The sequence below is a fragment of the Pan troglodytes genome, chromosome X, assembly GCF_028858775.2.
Source record: "Pan troglodytes isolate AG18354 chromosome X, NHGRI_mPanTro3-v2.0_pri, whole genome shotgun sequence".
In the NCBI taxonomy this organism is placed as follows: Eukaryota; Metazoa; Chordata; class Mammalia; order Primates; family Hominidae; genus Pan; species Pan troglodytes.
The window spans coordinates 53,696,651-53,716,079 of record NC_072421.2 but is presented as its reverse complement, the minus strand read 5'-3'; the positions used below and the strand labels follow the sequence as shown (position 1 = coordinate 53,716,079).

General features: G+C 39.0%; 1 protein-coding gene across 15 annotated transcripts in view; it reads left to right on the top strand.

Annotated features, from left to right (window-relative positions):
• Positions 1-19,429, top strand: part of HUWE1 (HECT, UBA and WWE domain containing E3 ubiquitin protein ligase 1) — a 150,586-nt gene that overhangs the window by 19,111 nt on the left and 112,046 nt on the right. For all 15 annotated transcript variants that reach the window (XR_010154904.1, XR_010154903.1, XM_016942964.3 and 12 more), the window contains 2 exons: positions 13,311-13,379; positions 19,118-19,216. Coding sequence is in view for 13 of the 15 variants with exons in the window: in XM_016942964.3 (XP_016798453.1) it covers positions 13,335-13,379; positions 19,118-19,216 (144 nt within the window). In the remaining 2 variants the exon portion in view is untranslated. The remainder of the gene's footprint in view (positions 1-13,310; positions 13,380-19,117; positions 19,217-19,429) is intronic.

Genomic DNA, 19,429 nt, shown 5'->3' with positions numbered 1-19,429 from the left:
CATGTTTAAGGTAGGCTAGGCTATGATGTTTGGTCGGTTAGGTACAGTAAGTGCATTTTTGACTTAGATATTTACAGTTTACAATGGGTTTATTGGGATATAATCCCATCATATGTTGAAGAGCAACTGTATATATTTTTCTAGACTTATTTTTCTACACAGTGGTCAAGGGTAAGCTTGGCTAACTGTGTCACTTTTGCTTAAAGATATACTCTGTATTATGCAAATTTAATTTATCTTCTGTATTGATCTTATAATTGGTTGTGTTTTCAGCCTTTGGGCATGAGGAAGTTGTAATTCTCTTTTTTTCTATATTGACTTCGTTGCCTTTATATTACGATTGCTTCTAATCTATTTTATTTCTGATTTTTTTCCTTATTTTCTACATTTCTGTACACCTGGCTATCTGAGTATTCATCTCAATGCCCTGCATATAGTATGTTTATAATTGTTGAATGGAAAGATGAAGGTTAAATGAATCTAAATTGTTTTTTTCAGTTCACCAAGAGTTTAATGTGACTTGGATTTTTTTTAGTTTTGTTAAGCATTTACTGGATAGTTATTCATTTATTAATCTGCTATTAATAAATGACAGTTCATATGCTGGTACAGGAATGCAAAGATAAATATGATACAGTCCCACTCTTGCAGAACTCAGCAAGCATAGTGGGGAGACTGTCAGGTAAGTAAAGAGGTGTGCTGATTGAGGATCAATATGCAGGATATAGTTGGGGCTAAATAAAGCATGTGGGGAGCTGAGGGAAATATTATGTAATATCATAGCACTGGTAAGAGAGGTAAGCAGGGACCAGGTCCTAGAGGTCTTGGATGCTGGTTTAAATAAGGAATTTGTACTTGATGTAGGTAGGTTTTGAGTTTTAGGGAGATTGCTCTGGCAACAGTGTGGAGGATAGAATGGATGGATCCAGCAGGAAAAAGTCTCACTTTAAAATAACTTCAATTTATGAGACTTTTTCAAAACATATACAAAAATAGAAAAAAGCATAATGAACACCCATGTAACTGTCACCCAGCTTGAACAGTGATCAACACAGGGCTATTGTTTTATTTATACCCCGCTCCTCCCCTCTATTTTTATTAAAGCAAGTTCCTAAGTCACAGAATGGCAAAGCATATATTGAATAATAATCTAATGCCATGGCTCTCAAGGCTGGCCTGTGCTGCCAAATCACCTGTACAGCTTGAAAAAAATAATCCCCACTTCAGACCTACTGAATTAGATAGCTTTGAAATGCCTGTGTGGTCAGGCATTTTTAGTTTTCAAAATAAGTCTCGGGTGAAGTAAGTTATTTTTAAGATAATTTTAAAATAACTTCTGACAAATGAAAATACTTCCTGAACTCATTGAATGCTGCCTGTGGCCCTTCTGGGTGAAATTCACCTATTCGATATGGGCAGGCTTTTCTTATAAATTTTTATTTTTTGTAGAGACGGAGGTCTCACTCTGTGGCCCAGGCTGGTCTCGGGAAAACTCCTGGCCTCAAGTGATCCTCCCACCTCAGGCTTCCAAAGTGCTGGGATTACAGGCATGCAGCCAGAAACTGACAATTCTTAAGGTGTAGACTAGGAATATTCCAGAGCACCAATTTAAAATGTGTAGACAAGGAGTCTGTTCCTCTCCTGCTTAATTTGCTTAACTTACACTTAGGCATTGCTGTTTTTATTTTTTGTTGAGAATACCAAGAAGGGCTCCTTAGCATGCTGCCATTTCCTCTGTATTGGTAAAATTGATAATCTGCAACTTTGGTGAGCCATGTTTGGTTGCCTAGTTCTTCTGATGCCAGTTTCTCTAAGTAATTGGGAGTATCCGGGAAGGATAACTCCCAGATCTGCAGCTTCCCCAGACTGTTTGAATAGAGGATGTGGCAGGAGATGTGTTCTCAGATACCATTCTCACATTCAAAGTCAGTGTTGGAGGTTTCAGATTCCTCTTTCTTAGTATCCCTCCCTGCCCATATTTTCTTTGCTTAAGCATAACTGCAGTGCAGAGAAACACCCAGAGCCAGCATAAACTCTTAATCTGAGGTATAGTGTGTTTTCAGATTTTAAATGAGAGACTCCTTCAAGGTATTTCTGCAAATAATTTCCAGATTTGTCTTGGGTGAGTAAAGGCTATTTTTCAGTTGCTTTATTATGACACTTTACTGTCAGTGCCCAGTAAAACCTAGGTCAGCAGTTCTCAGGGCACTTGAGAGTCATGTTTTATGTGGCTAAGGATAGGGAGACTGGTGTCTGTAGGAGAGGGGCGTAGCAAGGTGGGCTGTGCATATAGACATTATGTGCAATGTAGAGTTGTGGAACAGATTTGGGTTTGAATCCACGTTTTACCACTTAATAGGTATGTGGCCACTCTCAGTAAACTGGGCACAGTCTTCATCTCCAAGGATTAAAGATAATGCACAATAGGTATAGAGTAAGTGTTAGCTATTTTTTTATGATCATAAATGTTTTTCACAATATTTGTTGAGTGGATATTAATGTATTAATAGATAATCAGAAACTAGATAGGATGGAAAGGCCTGACAATTATGTGGTGTCCCCTTTAACAAATCATAATCAGTGACACCTATTCCTCTATAATCAAATAGTGAATAGCAGGCTGGATTTCAAGATGCATCTTACTGCTTGTTGACATGAAGAATGCTCAGGGCAGCTCTCACCTGAATTTACTTTCAGAGACTGTAAGGCAAAAGGAAATCGTTGCAAGGCAAAAAATAAAGTATTTTGCTTTGTGGTACTTTGGAGTTTAGTTTTCTCTAAGCATTTTTTGTTTAAGAACTGCCGTAATGCTTCCGTGATTTCTATGGGGATTTTAGGCTCATTTTGATTCATCCCCACTCCCATACTTACGTGCAACATCTCTTACCTGCTAATAATCAACCAAAGTGCCTCCTGTGTGCCAAGCTCCAAACACCAGAAGATGTAGGGAAGAAGCTCCTAGAGTAGGCAGCAGCTAATCTAAGGCATTCGTTTAGATGGCGTTCTTAATCTGGTGCATGTCCTTTGGCTCAGGGGCCAGTGTTTTCTTCCTTAAGGAAAATTTTAGGCCTGGCACAGTGGCTAACGCCTGTAATCTCAGCACTTTGGGAGGCTGAGGCCAGGAGGATTGTTTTAACTCAGGACTTCGAGACCAGACTGGACAACATGGCGAAAACCCTGTCTGTACAAGAAATATAAAAATTAGCCAGGCGTGGTAGAGTGTGCCTGTGGTCCCAGCTACTCTGGAGGCTGAGGTGAGAGGATTGCTTGAGCCTGGGAGGTTGAGGCTGCAGTGAGCCAAGATCATGCCGCTGCACTCCAGCCTAGGTGACAGAATGAGACCCTGTTTCTTTAAAAAAACAAATTACAAAAGGAAATCTGGTTATAAATGGATCCATGATTTATAGGAAATTTGGAAGGATTAGAAAAGCATGAAGCATAAATAAAACTATGTGTTACCCTGCCACCTAGAGGCAACCATTAGAGGCCAACTACTAATAATGTGTATTTCTTCCCTTCCCAGGTTTTTTTTTTTTAACTTTCCCACCCTGTGGCAGACATTTTCTCATAAATAGGGAAGTGATAGGTACAGAGTACAATGTAATCACATATGGTGGGATATCCAGTCAAGATTTGAGGGGTTCGGGAGAGGATTGTCCAAATTCTGGATATCATTCTGTTCAAACCTGCATAAGTGCTTATTATATTACAGTGAAATAGAGGCTAAATGGTCCCCTACCTCCAATTTTCAAAGGGATTCTTACAGTTACTCCGTCTTTTCAAGACAGTTTGCAGCCACTTGAGAACATAAGCTAGTGTCTTTATTTACCTTTTCCTCTACATTTCAGTGACCCCATAATTCTCTGCTTCCATTTACAGCCTATATATATATTTTTTCCCCTGAGACGGAGTTTCACTCTTGTTGCCCAGACTGGAGTGCAATGGTGCAATCTCGGCTCACTGCAACCTCCGCCTCCCGGGTTTAAGCGATTCTCCTGCCTCAGCCTCCGAAGTAGCTGGGATTACAGACATGCGCCACCACACCCGGCTAATTTTTTTGTATTTAGTAGAGACGGGGTTTCACCATGTTGGTCAGGCTGGTCTCAAACTCCTGACCTTGGGTGATCCACCCGCCTCGGCCTCCCAAAGTGCTGGGATTACAGGCGTGAGCTACTGCCCCTGGCCCAACATTTTCAGAAGAGGTTTTTACACATACCATTTATGCTTTCTCACTTTCCATTGATTCCCTGACTCTAGTCTGGCTTCCATTCCCTCCATCCCACTGAAACAATTGCTTGTCAAATTGTCTCTATTACCAATTTCAGTGGACATACCTCATTTTGACATTTGATGCAGTTGATCACTCTTGCCATCTTTCGTCTCTCGTGATAGCATAATTAGCTAGTTTTGCTCTTTCCTCACTAGCCTCTCCATTGCTGGGTTTTCCTTCTTTCCTTTACACTTTTATTGTATTGTATTTTTTTTGGTAGAGACGGGGTTTCACCATGTTGCCCAGGCTGGTCTTGTTTAAGGAATCTGCCCTCAGCCTCCCAAAGTGCTGAGATTATAGGCTTGAGCCATTGTACCCGGCCCCTTCTTTGCCTTACCTTTAAATGCTAGAGCAAATAACTCAGTTGCGGGCTTCCTCCTTTCCTTCTTTGTAAGCAGTCATCTCCAGACCCATGGCTTCAAGTAATATATGTGTGCTGACAATCACAGATTTTATTCTTAATGCATACGTCTTTCCTGAACTCCATTCTACAAATATTTGCATACCTATCATGTGGAAGATACTGTGCTAGGTACTGAGAGCTTAACATCTTAGAAAATCAAACCAGTAATTACAATTGATACTTGTTATGAAGGAAATTGGAAATAAACTGGGTGCTATAATGGAAAAATTACAGTGGGACCAACTTGAGGTGGGTTGTCATGGAAAGCCTCTCTGGGTCTTAGTTTAAATGTCAGTTCCTCAAATGGAACTAGTTGTGGGAAAGGAGGGGTGGCAAAAACATTCCAGCGGCGAACTTAGAAATTAGAGTGTTCCAAGAACTAAATGGAAAGAATAATTACACAGTTGAGGAAACAAGCATAGAGAGGTGGATTTGTCCGCGGTTATGCAGTGAGTAAGTGATATAGCAGGGATTCTAGCCCAGGTTTTCTGAGTCTGTATTCTGATCTAGTGCTTCTCAAACTTTGTTATATGGATCACCTAAGGATCTTGTTAAAATGCGGGTTCTGACTCCTCATATCTAGGTGGGGCCTGAAATTCTGCAACTTTTAATAACTCCCAGGTGATGTCAGTGCTGCTGATCCTTGGACCACACTTGATTAGTAAGGCTAGTCTTTCACTACATCCAACTGCTCTTGAGCCAGATTTGGGAACTACAGGTGTCCTGTGCCTTTAAACTGATTCAGTATTGAAAGTCATTATTTTTAAATATTATCAACTGGAGGTGATTACTATAGAGTATGAGTCACGCTTTGAGTGGCTTCCCTCAGGATATTTTAGTTGTATACACTTGTTCTGCAGGTAAACTGTACAAAACCAAGATTCAAACCTCAGGGGTGTAAGGAAAGGTTGGGGGAATAAGGAAGTGAAAAAAAATATTAGATGAAAGTATTGAAGTAATGGTAATAGATACGGATGGTGATTCATAGTAATTCACTTGTTTTCTTTGAAGTTGGCTATCTTTCTAACCTAAGTTTAGGAAGAAATGTTTATTATATATAGAGATTGCTTGGTGCCTTGAGTTCTGGTTCTGACCCAACAAAGGCAGTAGGCCATTTCTAGGAATTTGTTTCAAACTAACTTATTTTTATTGAAGGATTTTTTTTTTTAATGTAATAGGGTTTTCACCTGATTAACTTCTAAGAGGTAGAACTCATTCCCCAGTTACTGTTCCTTTCATTAGTGAAATTACAGCATCTCAGCTTCTCATCTTGGGCCCTAGTTTCCTCTCTTGGAGTAATTTTTTCAAACAAATAGGATTCAGCAGTCTAGAAGAATCTGTCACAAATTTTTATTCTTATCTGCCAATATTTTGTAGTAATAAAACTGGTTTTAAAAAAAGGTGAGGCTGGGTGCCGTGGCTCACGCCTGTAATCCCAGCACTTTGGGAAGCCGAGGCGGGCGGATCACAACGTCAGGAGATCGAGACCATCCTGGCTAACACAGTGAAACTCTGTCTCTACTAAAAATACAAAAAATTAGCTGGGTGTGGTGGCGGGCGCCTGTAGTCCCAGCTACTCGGGAGGCTGAGGCAGGAGAATGGCGTGAACCCGGGAGGCGGAGCTTGCAGTGAGCCGAGATTGCGCCACTGCACTCCAGCCTGGGCGACAGAGCAAGACTCCATCTCAAAAAAAAAAAAAAAAAAAAAAAAAGGTGAATCGCATGTTATTAAAGCATGGACTTGGTAGTCAGACCTGGATTTAGATCTTGGTGCTAACATTTACTGACCAAGAAAGGTACTTTTTTTCTCTCTTACTTCAGTTTTCTATCTGTAAATAGAGGCAAAACTTGACTTGAGTGGTGAGGACTGTATGAAAAAATATCATATGAATTCCCTAGGTAGCATGTCTCAAACTGTATTCTTTGGAATACTTCAATTGGACTTTGAGTAGATGCCACTTGAGAAAATGGTTCTGTGCGCTAGTAAGCCTCCTTTACCTAAGATGTCTTAGAGCCATTAATAATGTCAATTAGCTATGTGACTGCCCTAGTGGAAGAGAAATTCTGTCTATAACATTTCCCAAATTACAGGATTCTTGTCTCCCTTTATAGAGCAAGACATTCTAACACACTTTGGGGAACTCCAGTCTCAGTATTGTCTGGCTTGTAATGGACACTCAGTATACTAACGTTCCCCCCTCCCACCGTTGAAACCAGTTTTAGAAATATGAGAACACAACAACTTCTAAATTTTTAAAGTTGATGTCTCATGGACAGTGATGTCTTGGTTTTTTAAACTACAAATGTTTCTTGCAGTAGAATTATAGACACCAAGGTAGGATGGCACTTGTTATGGGAACATTTGTGTGTGTGCATTCATATTGGCTCTGTTATTTTATTGGGTGCATCAAATGCTTACACTTGGGACTTAGAGTCTAGCGCCACTCATGCAAATAACCTGAGATGATTTAGAATTATGCCACCAGCATAGTTTCTAGGCATCCAGAGTCTTGTGTTGGCAGCAGAAGTACCCCAAGCTAAGCTGTTTCCGTGGGGGGTCTGGCTGTAGTTCCAGGCTCCCTAGCTTCCTTGGTTCCTCTTAGTTTTCTGCACGTGGAGCTCTAGCCTTCTGTCAGTTCTGTGAGCTATCAGATACTCTCCAGTAAATTACTTGGCTGCATTAATTATCCAGTCTTTCTGTAGTTACAGACACTTGACTAGTATAGTACACTAGGTCAAAACAGCATTAGTTAGAGCAAGTTGCTTATTTGTTTGAAGATTCATCAGTGACTCATCTGCATTAAAAAAGTAAAATGGTTGTGATTTGCTTATTTCAGTGCATAAGTTACTCTGTGCTCTTGTTTTGGAGGATTGTTTTTTTAAAATAGACTTTATTTTTAGAGTAGTTTTACATTCCCAGCAAAATCGAGCAGAAGGTACAGAAATTTCCCATATACTGCCTGCCTCCACACAGGCATAGCCTCCCTTGTTATCAACATCTCCCACTAGAGTGGTACACTTGTTACAATTGATTAATCTACATTGATACATCATTATCACTCAAAGGCCATAGTTAACATTAGGGTTTACCCATGGTGTATACTTTTGGGGTTTAGACACATAATAACATGTGTCCACCATTGTAGTATCATACAGAGTAGTTTCACTGGCCAAAAAATCCTCTGCGCTCCACCTCTTCATTCTTCCCTCCCCACTAACCCTCCTCAACCACTGATCTTTTTACTGTCTCTATAGTTTTTTCTTTTCTAGAATGTCATGTGGTTGGAATCATACAGTATGTAGCCTTTTTGTACTGATTTCTTTCACTTACTAATATGCATTTAGGTTTCCTCCATGTTTGTTCATGGCTTGATAGCTCGTTTCTTTTTAGTACTGAATAATACTCCATTGTCTGGATGTACCACAGTTTATCCATTCACCTACCAAAGGACATTGTGGTTTCTTCCAAGTTTTGACAATAGTGAATGAAGGTACTATAAACATCCATGTGCAGGTTTTTGTGTGGACATAAGTTTTCAACTCCTTTGGGTAAATACCAGGGAGTATTGATTGCTGGGTCATGTGGTAAGAGTAGTTTTGTAAGAAATTGCTGAACTGACTTCCAAAGTGGCTGTACTATTTTGCATTCCCACCAGCAGTGAATGAATGTTCCACTTGCTCCACATCCTCACAAGCATTTGGTGTTGTCAGTGTTCTGGGTTTTGGCCGTAGTGATATATCATCATGGTTTTAATTTGCATTTCCATGATGCCGTATGATGTGGAGTATCTTTTCATATGTTTATTTGCCATCTGTCTGTCTGTGGTGAGGTGTATGTTAAGGTCTTTGGCCCACTGGCCCATTTTTAAATCAGCTTGTTTTCTTACTGTTGAGTTTTAAGAGTTCTTTGTGTATCTTGGGTAACAGTCCTTTGTATGTCTTTTGCAAATATTTTCTGTCAGTCTGGCTTGTCTACTTATTCTTTTGACAGTGTCTTTTACAGAGCAGAATATTTTACATTTAGGTCTGTGATCCATTTTGACTTAATTTTTGTGAAACATGTAATTTCGGTTTAGATTTTTTTTTTTTCCGCATGTATGTATCGAGTTGTTCCAGCACCATTTGTTGAAAAGACTATCTTTTGTCCATTATATTGACTTTGCTTCTTTGTCAAAGATCATCAGTTGACAATATTTATGTGGTTCTACTTCTGGGCTCCCTAATTCTGTTCCATTGATTTGTTCATTCTTTTACCGGTACAATACTCTTACTTACTGTTGTCTTATGATAAGACTTGATTTTGGGTAATGTAGGTCTTCTGACTTTGTTCTTCTCCTTTGATATTGTGTTGGCTATCGTGGATCTTTTGCCTCTTCATATAAATTTTAGAATCAGTCTGTCAGTATTCATATAACTTGTTGAAATTTTAATTGGAGTTGAATTGAATCTGTGGAGTTGGAAATGACTTAACATTTTGGCAGTATTGAATCTTCCTATCCATGGACTTGGAATATCTCTCCATTTAATTGTTCTTTGATTTCTTTCATCAGAATTTTATAGTCTTCCTTGTATAGACCTTATACATATTTTGTTAGATTTATATCTAAGTTTTTCAGTTTTGGGGTGCTAATATAAATGTTTTTGATTTCAAATTCTGCTTGTTCGTTGCTGGTATATAGGAAAGCAATTGACTTTTTTTTTTTTTTTTTTTTTTTTTGAGACGGAGTCTTGCTTTGTCGCCCCAGGCTGGAGTGCAGTGGCGCCATCTTGGCTCACTGCAAGCTCAGCCTCCCAGGCTCATGCCATTCTCCTGCCTCAGCCTCCCGAGTAGTTGGGACTACAGGCGCCCGCCACCACGCCTGGCTAATTTTTTGTGTTTTTAGTAGAGACGGGGTTTCACCGTGTTAGCCAGGATGGTCTCGATCTCCTGACCTTGTGATCCGCCCGCCTCAGCCTCCCAAAGTGCTGGGATTGCAGACCTGAGCCACCGCGCCTGGCCAGCAATTGACTTTTGTATATTAACCTTATATCCTGCAAACTTGGTGCAATTGCTTGTTAGCTCCAGGGTGTTTTTCCTTATTTCAGATTTTCTGCATGTATGATCATGTCATCTCTGACAAAAAGACAGTTCTGTATCTTCCTTCCCAATCTTTATAATTTTTATTTCCTTTACTGCTTTAGCTAGGACTTTCAATACAGTGTTGGAAAGCAGTGGTAAGAGAGGACATCTTTTTCTTTTTTGAGACGGAGTCTCACTCTGTCGCCCAGGCTGGAATGCGGTGGCGCGATCTCAGCTCACTGCGATCTCTGCCTCCTGGATTCAAGCAATTCTCCTGCCTCAGCCTCCTGAGTAGCTGGGATTAAGGGATTTTGCCATGTTGGCCAGGCTGGCCTTGAACTCCTTACCTCAAATGATCTGCCCACCTAGGCCTCCCAAAGTGTTGGGATTACAGGCATGAGCCACTGCGCCTGGCCTTTTTTGTTTGTGATTATTTAAGGGGGAATGCTCCTAGTTCCTGACCATTAAGATATTAGTTGTAGCTTTTTTTGTAGATATTTTAATCAATTTGAAGAAGTTCTCTATTCCTAGTTTACTGAGATTGTTTGACTTTTCACTGTTGAATTTTGAGAGTTCTTTATGTATTTTAGATACTATATATGGTTTGCAAATATTTTCTCCTAGTAAATTTTATTGTTCTATATTTAAGTGATTCATTTTGAGTTAATTTTTTATATAAAGTGTGAGGCTTAGGTCGAAGTTCATCTTTTTTGCCTGTGCATGTCTGCTTTCTCTGGCACCATGTGTTGATAAAACTATCTTTCCTTGACTGAATTGTTTTTTTTTTTAACCTTTGTCAAAAATCAGTTGGGCATATTTGTATGAGTCTATTTCTGGGTTCTCTATTCTGCTCTATTGATATTTGTATATATATCAGTACTACTTGATGTCTGTAGCTATATAGTAAGTCTTAAAAGTGGGTAGGGTAATTCAATTCCTCCGTCTTTTATTTTTTTCCAAAATTGTTTCAGCCATTGTTGTTCTTGTACAACATATACACTTTAGAATAATCTCAGCTTATTTACAAAAAAAATCTTGCTGGGATTTGAATAGGAATTATATTAAACCTATATAACAATTTTAGGAGATTTGACATCTTTACTAGAGTCTTAGATCTCTCCATGTATTTAGAGCTTTGATTTTTTTTTTTTTTTTTTTTTTTTTTTTTTTTTTTTGAGACTGGAGTCTCGCTCTGTCGCCCAGGCTGGAGTGCAGTGGCACTATCTCGGCTCACTGCAAGCTCTGCCTCCCGGGTTCATGCCATTCTCCTGCCTCAGCCTCCTGAGTAGCTGGGACTACAGGTGCTCGCCACCACGCCTGGCTAATTTTTTTTTTTTTTTTTTTTTTATTTTGAGATGGAGTCTCGCTCTGTCGCCAGGCTGGAGTGCAACGGTGCAATCTAGGCTCACTGCAACCTCCGCCTCCTAGTTTCAAGCAATTCTTCTGCCTCAGCCTCCCAAGTAGCTGGGATTACAGGCTTGTCCTTCCACGCCCGGCTACTTTTTTTGTATTTTTAGTAGAGACGGGGTTTTACCGTGTTAGCCAGGATGGTCTCCATCTCCTGACCTCATGATCCGCCCGCCTCAGCCTCCCAAAGTGCTGGGATTACAGGTGTGAGCCACCGCGCCTGCCTGGCCTTTGTTTTTTTAAGATGGAGTCTCGCTCTGTTGCCCAGGCTGGAGTGCAGTGAGCCACTGCGCCCATCCTCTGGGAGGCTTTTAAAATAGATTTCTTGGGTTTTCTATGTGGATGATCCTTTGACATCTGCAAATAGGGACCGTTTTAATTTTTTCTTTTCTTATCTGTGTGCCTGTTATTTCTTTTTCTTACTGTATTATATTGGCTAGAACTTTCAGCAGTATGTTGAATAAAAGTCATGATAACAGACATCTTTGCCTTGTTCCTAATCTTAGAGGGAAAGCATCAGTTATTTGAGTTGTATTGAGGCTGGCTGCTACGTCTTGCAGCAGGGGCAGTTTAATAGCCTCCCTGCAAATGACTGAAGCGACAATAGTGTGACAGCCACTTGCGTAAGACGTTTGTGAGAAAAGGGGAGGAAAAAAGCCTTGAGAGTAAGCGTACAAATAGCTCAGCTTATAGTTTCCACCACATGGACAGGATTGTTGCCAGAATCCTGTTGGCTTCATTTGAGATATTTTGAGGTTGCTGGCATCAGGCATTTTGTTCATTTTGTATTGATACTGAGATAACTTTTTAACAAGTAATCTGGAATTACACACCCTAAATATCAACCATAGAAAACATTTTTTCTTCTTAAGGAATGGTCTCTGCAGAAATGTTTTAGAACGTATTCTGAATTTTTCACAAACTCTTCCTTGAATGCCTGCTGATTGAATGGATACAGGTCATACAGGCAAATACACGCTATTTCCATAGTACTGAGTATATTGGACTAAATCTAGGCAAAAAGCTGCCTAAAATTTATACTGTAATTGGTCAGCTTTATATTATGGCAGCCTTCTTGGGGGAGGAACATTGATTTCTAGTGACTGCCACTGAGTTAAATACATTGTTAATAGCAGAATCTTTTGTGTGTGAAGAGCCTGCAACCCACTTCTACCTCTGTGCATGTGTCTTAGTTGCTAACAGGAGAAACTTATTTCTTCTTGTGCTTTGGAGGACTTGTCTGCCATCAAAGATCTAGGGATTATACAGTGGATCTGATCAGGCTGTTGTCTGCTTTTGAGCCTTCCAAATTACATGGCTTAATAAAATGATTGCTTTCTGTGCTCAGAATATTTTTGTTGTGATCCTTATACTTCATTTTCTAGTTGAAAAAAGTGTTGTTTTGCCTTTGCTCTTATTGGTAGGAACAGTAAAAGGTGCATAGGTAAAACAGTCATACTTAATCCTTTTGGTTAACAATGAATTAATATTCTGATGCCTAGCACCTCTAAGCTGTTTTCTTTAGACATAAGTTTTATACCGTATGTTCTGTGTTGTAATCTTTTTATTTCATCATGAACATCTTTGTGTATTACATAGTTGTTTGCAATATTTTTAACAGTTGTGTGATATTCCATTTTAAACCAGTCGTATTTTGGACATTTGATCTTTTTTTTAGCCTTGTGATGGAACAGTAGGTCTTCTTCAGTCTTTTACTATTATACATGGTCCTGCAGTATGGATTCTTGTGGTTAAATATTTGTGTACATCTTTACGACTTTCTTTGGATTAATTCCTAGAAATGGAAGTTATCAGGAAACTGCAGGGCTATGGTGAGTTTTTCCATCCTGAGATGTGTTGCAAACATTGTACACTCTTATTTTCAATTAAGAGTTTGAGATGCTTGTAAAAGAAAAAAAAATTTTTTCATTTTGGCCTGATTTGGTTTCAGTCTTGTGCAACATAGGGATGTGGGCCAGTTTGATCTGGAGAGATTCTTTACCTCTCTCTACCCGATAGCTGTGCCTCTGAGTTGGCATAGCATCATAACTCCAGTGTTTTTACTTTAAGCATTTTGCATTGCTCTTCATTCTGTATTGTCTATGTCCAAGCTTGTAGAGCTCAAGATTGTAGCTTTAAGTTCTCACTTCTTTTGGGATTTTCTTTTTTCAGATCGTAAAGCTGAAAATTGAAATCATGAAAGTAGACAGGACTAAACTGAAGAAGACACCTACTGAGGCTGTAAGTATCCAAAAGTTTACTTTGCTTATTTTTTCTTCATTAAAAAATAAAAAAATATTTGTGAACAGTTCATCCATGCTCTTCAAATCTCATCACCCATATATACAAAAGGCAGTAAAACAACAACTTGTCTAGAAACAGTAAGATTTTCTTTTGAACTTCCCTGGATCAAAAAAATGGATAGCCAAGAGACCAGTGGAAAGTGAACACTGATCAGTTAGTTCTTCGTAGCTGTGTGTGCCTGAAGTCAGCTCTCAGGCTGCTGTGCAATTCCTTCCTATGCAGAAAGGATGTGTGGTATAATGGAAAGAGCAGATATGGGTTCAGATTTTTAATGTACTTCTGGGATCTTGCAATTTTGTTTTTTAGAAAATGAAAGTGGTAACATCTTTCTTACTAGTTTTTTTGTTAAGGCCAGTGTTTTAGCTGTCTTTATTACTGATTCTTAATCACACAATTCAGCTTAACTTGTGTATTGGGTGGTCATATCAATTAACCCTTTGTCGACAGTAGAAATCCCAGCTTTAATCTAGTAATATTCCACCAGCTAGCTTGAACTGCTTTCTAAGGTTAAGGAAGTGGTATTGCATTGTGATAGTCCTGTTGACCCCTTGTGCTTAGTTCAAAGAGCAGAAGCTTTGGAATTAGACCTAGGTTTGTATCTTACCAGACTTTTGTGGCTGAGAGGTTATTAACTTGCCTGGTTTCCACAGCTACAAAATGGGGCTGAAAATTTTTTCCTTCTTGATGTGAGGCAATTGCTTAGCATAGTATCTGGCACGTAAGTTAGTTCATATCGTAAATACAAGCCACTTGGTTTTCAAAAAATGTAAAAGTACCTGGCAAGTATCACCAAAAGATAACAATAACATTTTGCTGCATTTCTTCCAGTTTTTTTTGTTTGTTTGTTTGTTTTGAGACAGGGTTTTGCTCTGTCACACAGGCTGGAGTGCAGTGGCACGATCACAGCTCACTACAGCCTTGACCTCCCAGCTCAAGCGATGCTCCCACCTCAGCTTCCTGAGTAGCTGGGACCATAGGTGCATGCCACCATGCCTGGCTAATTTTTTATTTTGTGTAGAGACAGGATCTTGCCTTGTTGCCCAGGCTTCTTCCAGTCTTTTAAAAAATTATTACATGTGCACACACAATTATCCTGCCCTTTTCATTTAGCATTGTACTAATGAGTATGAGCAGCACTTTCTTCATATACCCTTGTCAGTATTACAGATTGTCTTTTAAATTTTTGTTAATTTCATAAGTGGGGAAGAAAGTATTTCACTGTTCTATATCAGTTATCTTCTTGTGCCGTTCATTTTGTATCTGACATTGGAATATCAGTGTTTCTCTTACTGAATGCCATATATATTGAACGTACTCATTTTCATATCTGTTGGAAATATCTTCATTTGCTTTTGATTTTGTTTTTGATGTGTTTTGGCATCTAGAAGTTTTGACAACTGTGTACTTGAATGTCTTTTACTGAAGGACAAAAAGAAAACTTGCTTAAGAAACTATAATTTAAAAATTTAAAGTGGAACCAATGTAAGAATCTACTGCTACGAGAATAGAAGACCTAGAAAAGTGATCCTAGTGTATATAAGAACTAGATATATGGTAATAGAGGGATTATAAATTGGAAAGAAGGGACGGTATTAGGAAACCATGCTAGAATGATTATCTTGTAGAGCATGTGGGACTATTATATTGCGATAAATTTTAGATAAACCAAAAGTCAAATGTTTTTAAAAGAAATAAGCTATAGGAGAAGTAGAACATGTAGGTGAATGTTTACTTTGTCTTAAGTGGGCATGGTCTTTCCAAGCATTAAAACAAAGGAAAAAAACCATAATGGAAATGTTAAATACTGTATCCAAAATTAAAAAGACATGACAATAGCCATCCTAATAGGTGTGAAGTAATATCTCATTGTGGTTTTGATTTGCATTCCCTTGATTTCCTTGATAGGGAGCACCTTTTTATATATTTTAAAACTATTTGTATGTAAATAGACATCTGGATAAATGTCTATTCAAGACCCTTGCCCGTTTTTAAATTGTGTTATTTGGGATTTTTTGCTATTGAGTTGCAGGAGTTCCTTATATATTTTGGAAATTAATCCCTGGAAGACATTAGGCAAAGTGAAATAAGTCAGCCGCAGAGGGACAAATAGTGCATGAATCCTCTTATATGAGGCATCTAAAATAGTCAAAGGTGTAAAAGTAGGCAGTAGAATGATAGTTACCAGGAAATGGTGGGAGAGAGAAGGGGGAGTTGTTGCTCAGTGGGTATAAAATTATACCAGGTAAGTTCGTTCCAGAGATCTGCTGTAGAACAACATAGTGCCTATAGTTAACAGTCAGGTATTGAGTATAGTCTGCCCTCCGTGTGTGGGTTCCACATTTGCAGATGGAACCAACTGGATAGTAAATATTTGGGGGAAAAAACAATAAAAAAGAACAATACAAAAGTAAAAATAGAAATTTTGAAGCAATGCAGTGTAACAGCTATTTACATTGAATTCAGTATTGTAATACTAGAGATGGTTTAAAGTATATAGGAGGATGTGTATAGGTTATATACAAATACCATTGCCATTTTATACAAAGGATGAGCAGCATAGATTTTGGTATTCATGGGGGTCCTAGAATCAATCCCCAGCGGATACAGAGGGACTACTCTACTTAAAAATTTGTTACGAGGGTAGATCTCATGTTAAGTATTCTTACCACACACATTCATGCACACACACGTAGGGACACAAGGAAACTTGGAGGTGATGGATATGTTTATTACCTGGATTGTGGTGATGGCAACGTGAGTGTATACATACATCCAAACTCACCCAGTTGTATGCATGAATTACGTGCAGTTTTTTTGTATACCATTTACCCCTTAATAAGCTCAGGTGGGGTGGGGGAGGGGGAAGACACATGACAAGCTGGGGAAAATATTTGTAACCCAGTGTAGTTAATATTTTCAGTAGCTAAATCAGGAGAAATGAATATCCCAATGACAAAATGGGCATAGGGCATTTAAGAAAAGAACAAACCCAGTAAACGTCCAGCAAGATTCAACTTTGCGGGTAATTGGAGAAAAGCAAATTAAAATTTTTAACCTAGTGGATTGTAAGGGGTTGCTCTTGGAGTCATATACTGATTTCTGGCTCTTATTTCCTAGTTACTAGCAAGTTACTTAGCATAAACTCCTAGAAGTGGAATTTTTATGTCACTGGTTATGGACATTTTTAAGACTTGAGTTGTCTATTTTCCTTGAGCAGCATACAAGATTGCCCCCATTTCCCATACTGTGGTCAATGCTAGGTACTATTATGAAAGGCTTTTATTGATCACTTTGTGTATCAGTAGCTGTGCAAAGGATTTTTTCCCCAGATTTGGTATCTATTGAAATAAATCACTGTAAACCCTGGCAATTGTTATTCAGCTATCGAACTGGCAAATACTTTCTTATATCTTAACGTTGTGCTTGCTGCTTTCTCCTGCAAAATGCAAGAGACCTTGATAGTCTGATAAAACAGAGACCATAGTACTTGTACATTAAATTGATGCCATTATGCTAACTGGATCTTGTGAGCAGAAAACACAAGCACACCTTAGATGCCTCAGACATATTTGTGCCAGAGAGTCAGAAACAAACCTTGTGGAAGCTTGAGGGCCTTTTCACATTAGGAAAGTTTCTAGTGGCCCCAGGGTTTGGGAAATATTGGGATATCCCTTCTAAAGTGAGAGGGAAGTTGCTGTACCTTGTACCACACACTGTGAAGAAAGAGGAACAATGTGTGATGCGTTTGGATTTTGGAGCCAACATATTGGTTGGTCACATTTAGGCATGCTATTTTGACCTATTTACTGGATAACCTCTAACACATTTAGTGGGGAACCACTAAAGTGTTAGTAAGGTTTGGATCTAGAAAAGACTCTGCAAAAGGTCCAGGCTATGATATAAGTTGCCCTATCACTTGGACATTATGACCTAGTAGACCCAGGTGACTGACTTAGGTGTCAGCTAAAGATGCCATGTTGTGCTTTTGGCAAGCCCCAATAGAATTACAAGTAAGACCCCTAGATTTTTGGCTGTGCTGTCCTCTGCCACCAGCTATTCTACATTCACAAAAGCAGCTTCCGGCTTGCTACTGGGCCTTGGTAAAGACTGAATGCCTGGTTATGGGACATACCAAATTATTACAGGATCCAAATGTTCATCATGAACTGCATCTTACCTACACATCGTAAAATTGGATTTGTACAGCTGCATCCCATTAGAAATAGAAGTAACACATTTGATGCTGGACCCAAGTAGGTCCAGCAGGCACAAGTGAACTGCATAAGCAGGTGGTTCAAATTTCCATGTTATCTACTTCTGCTGCTTCACTGCCTCTCCCTCAACTTACATCTTAGAGGAGAAGAGGAAAAAGTGCAGGCCTGGTTTATGGAAGGATTTTGTGCCAAGGATTTTACATATATTTAATTACCATGAACATTTGAGGTAGATCTTAATAACGCTTAGAGGGAGAAAAGGTTTGGACTTAGCTTAAAGAAACCCCTGTTAGGTTCCATGTTGTTTCAGATGCCGAAAATACGTTTCTCCCAGTTTGAATCTCACGACAGCATTGCTGGATATATAGGTACGTGTTAGTTTATTTTGCAGAAGAGGATGCTGAGATTCAAAGAGGTAGCTTACCAGCTACCTGATTCCAAGGGTCATACTCTTTTTAATAGTATGCTGTCTCTGAATATTTAAGCTCCTGTAATGGGAGATAAGTATTTTATGTATGTGGCAGACGTTTGAGTTTCATATTTGTGAGGTAGCTATTAGGTCTGTTTTTCTGATAAGAGAGCTGTGGCTTAGAGGTTAGACTTGCTCATGATCAAACAGCTTAGTAAACATGAAGTTAAAAAGTGAATCCAGACTTGTTTGGTTCCAGACCTCTGATCCATTCCCAGGATGCTGTACTGCCTTTATGGAGTTAAAGAACAAGTGTAATAATCACTTCTCCCAGCTGCCATTCATTAACGGAAGGCTTCTCTCTCCCAGCCCCTATCCCTTTCCCTCCTTCCACTTTCAGAAACTTGTCTATAAATGCTCAATCCACTCCTTGTTACCTGACAAATGGACCCATTCATCAGTAGAAGAGAGCAGAAATGTACGGAAATAGGAACCCCAAGAAAGAATGGAGTCCTAGTTTTACGAAGTTCGGAAGCTCTTTACCATCTTACAAGTGAAGGATTTTATGTAACAGAAAAATATAGCTAGTGCTAATCTTCACCTTTAATTGTGAATTCACTAGGACTTTTCAGTCTCTGATTCAATATAACCTACCAGGCATTCTGGTTAACTTTCAGACCATGGTATAGATTCCTTGTTTTTTTTTTTTTTTTAGATGTTTAACTTATTATTGTTTTTGTTGTCAGTACCTTTCCAAATAGTTTGTCTGCATCTACCTTTATCCAAATCCAAGGTGGGTTTTTGTTTTGTTTTTTGTTTTTTGTTTTTTGTTTTTTTTTGAAGCCCAGGTGGATTGTTGGGGAATAAAAGCATTTTCTCATGAGGTTTCCATTTTAATCCCAAGAGATTGTCTGGCACATCTCGTTTTCTTAAGTAGTAAATCCTAGCAAAAGGAAAATTGCTGTGTGAGCTTAAGGGTTCCTTTTCTGATTCTCCTTATTTGCAACTCCCTCATTCCAAAACATCTTTTGTGAATACTTTTCTTTTCTCAGCCTGCAGACTGCAGAGCCTTAATAGACAAACTCAAAGTTTGTAATGATGAGCAACTTCTCTTGGAACTGCAGCAGATCAAAACATGGAACATTGGAAAGGTATGTGAAGTCAAGCTCCCAAAAGACAGGACTCACCATACTAATACATCATTTTGTATGCTCTGATATGGAATAAGAAACCACAATGGGATAGCCTCATTCAGCAATTAATAAGCATCTAGCATGTGCCATGTGCCTAACACAGCTTTAAACCAGTGGCAAGGAAAATTTTGCTGGCTGAGGATGGAGAATTGATTTCACAGGTGATGCTTA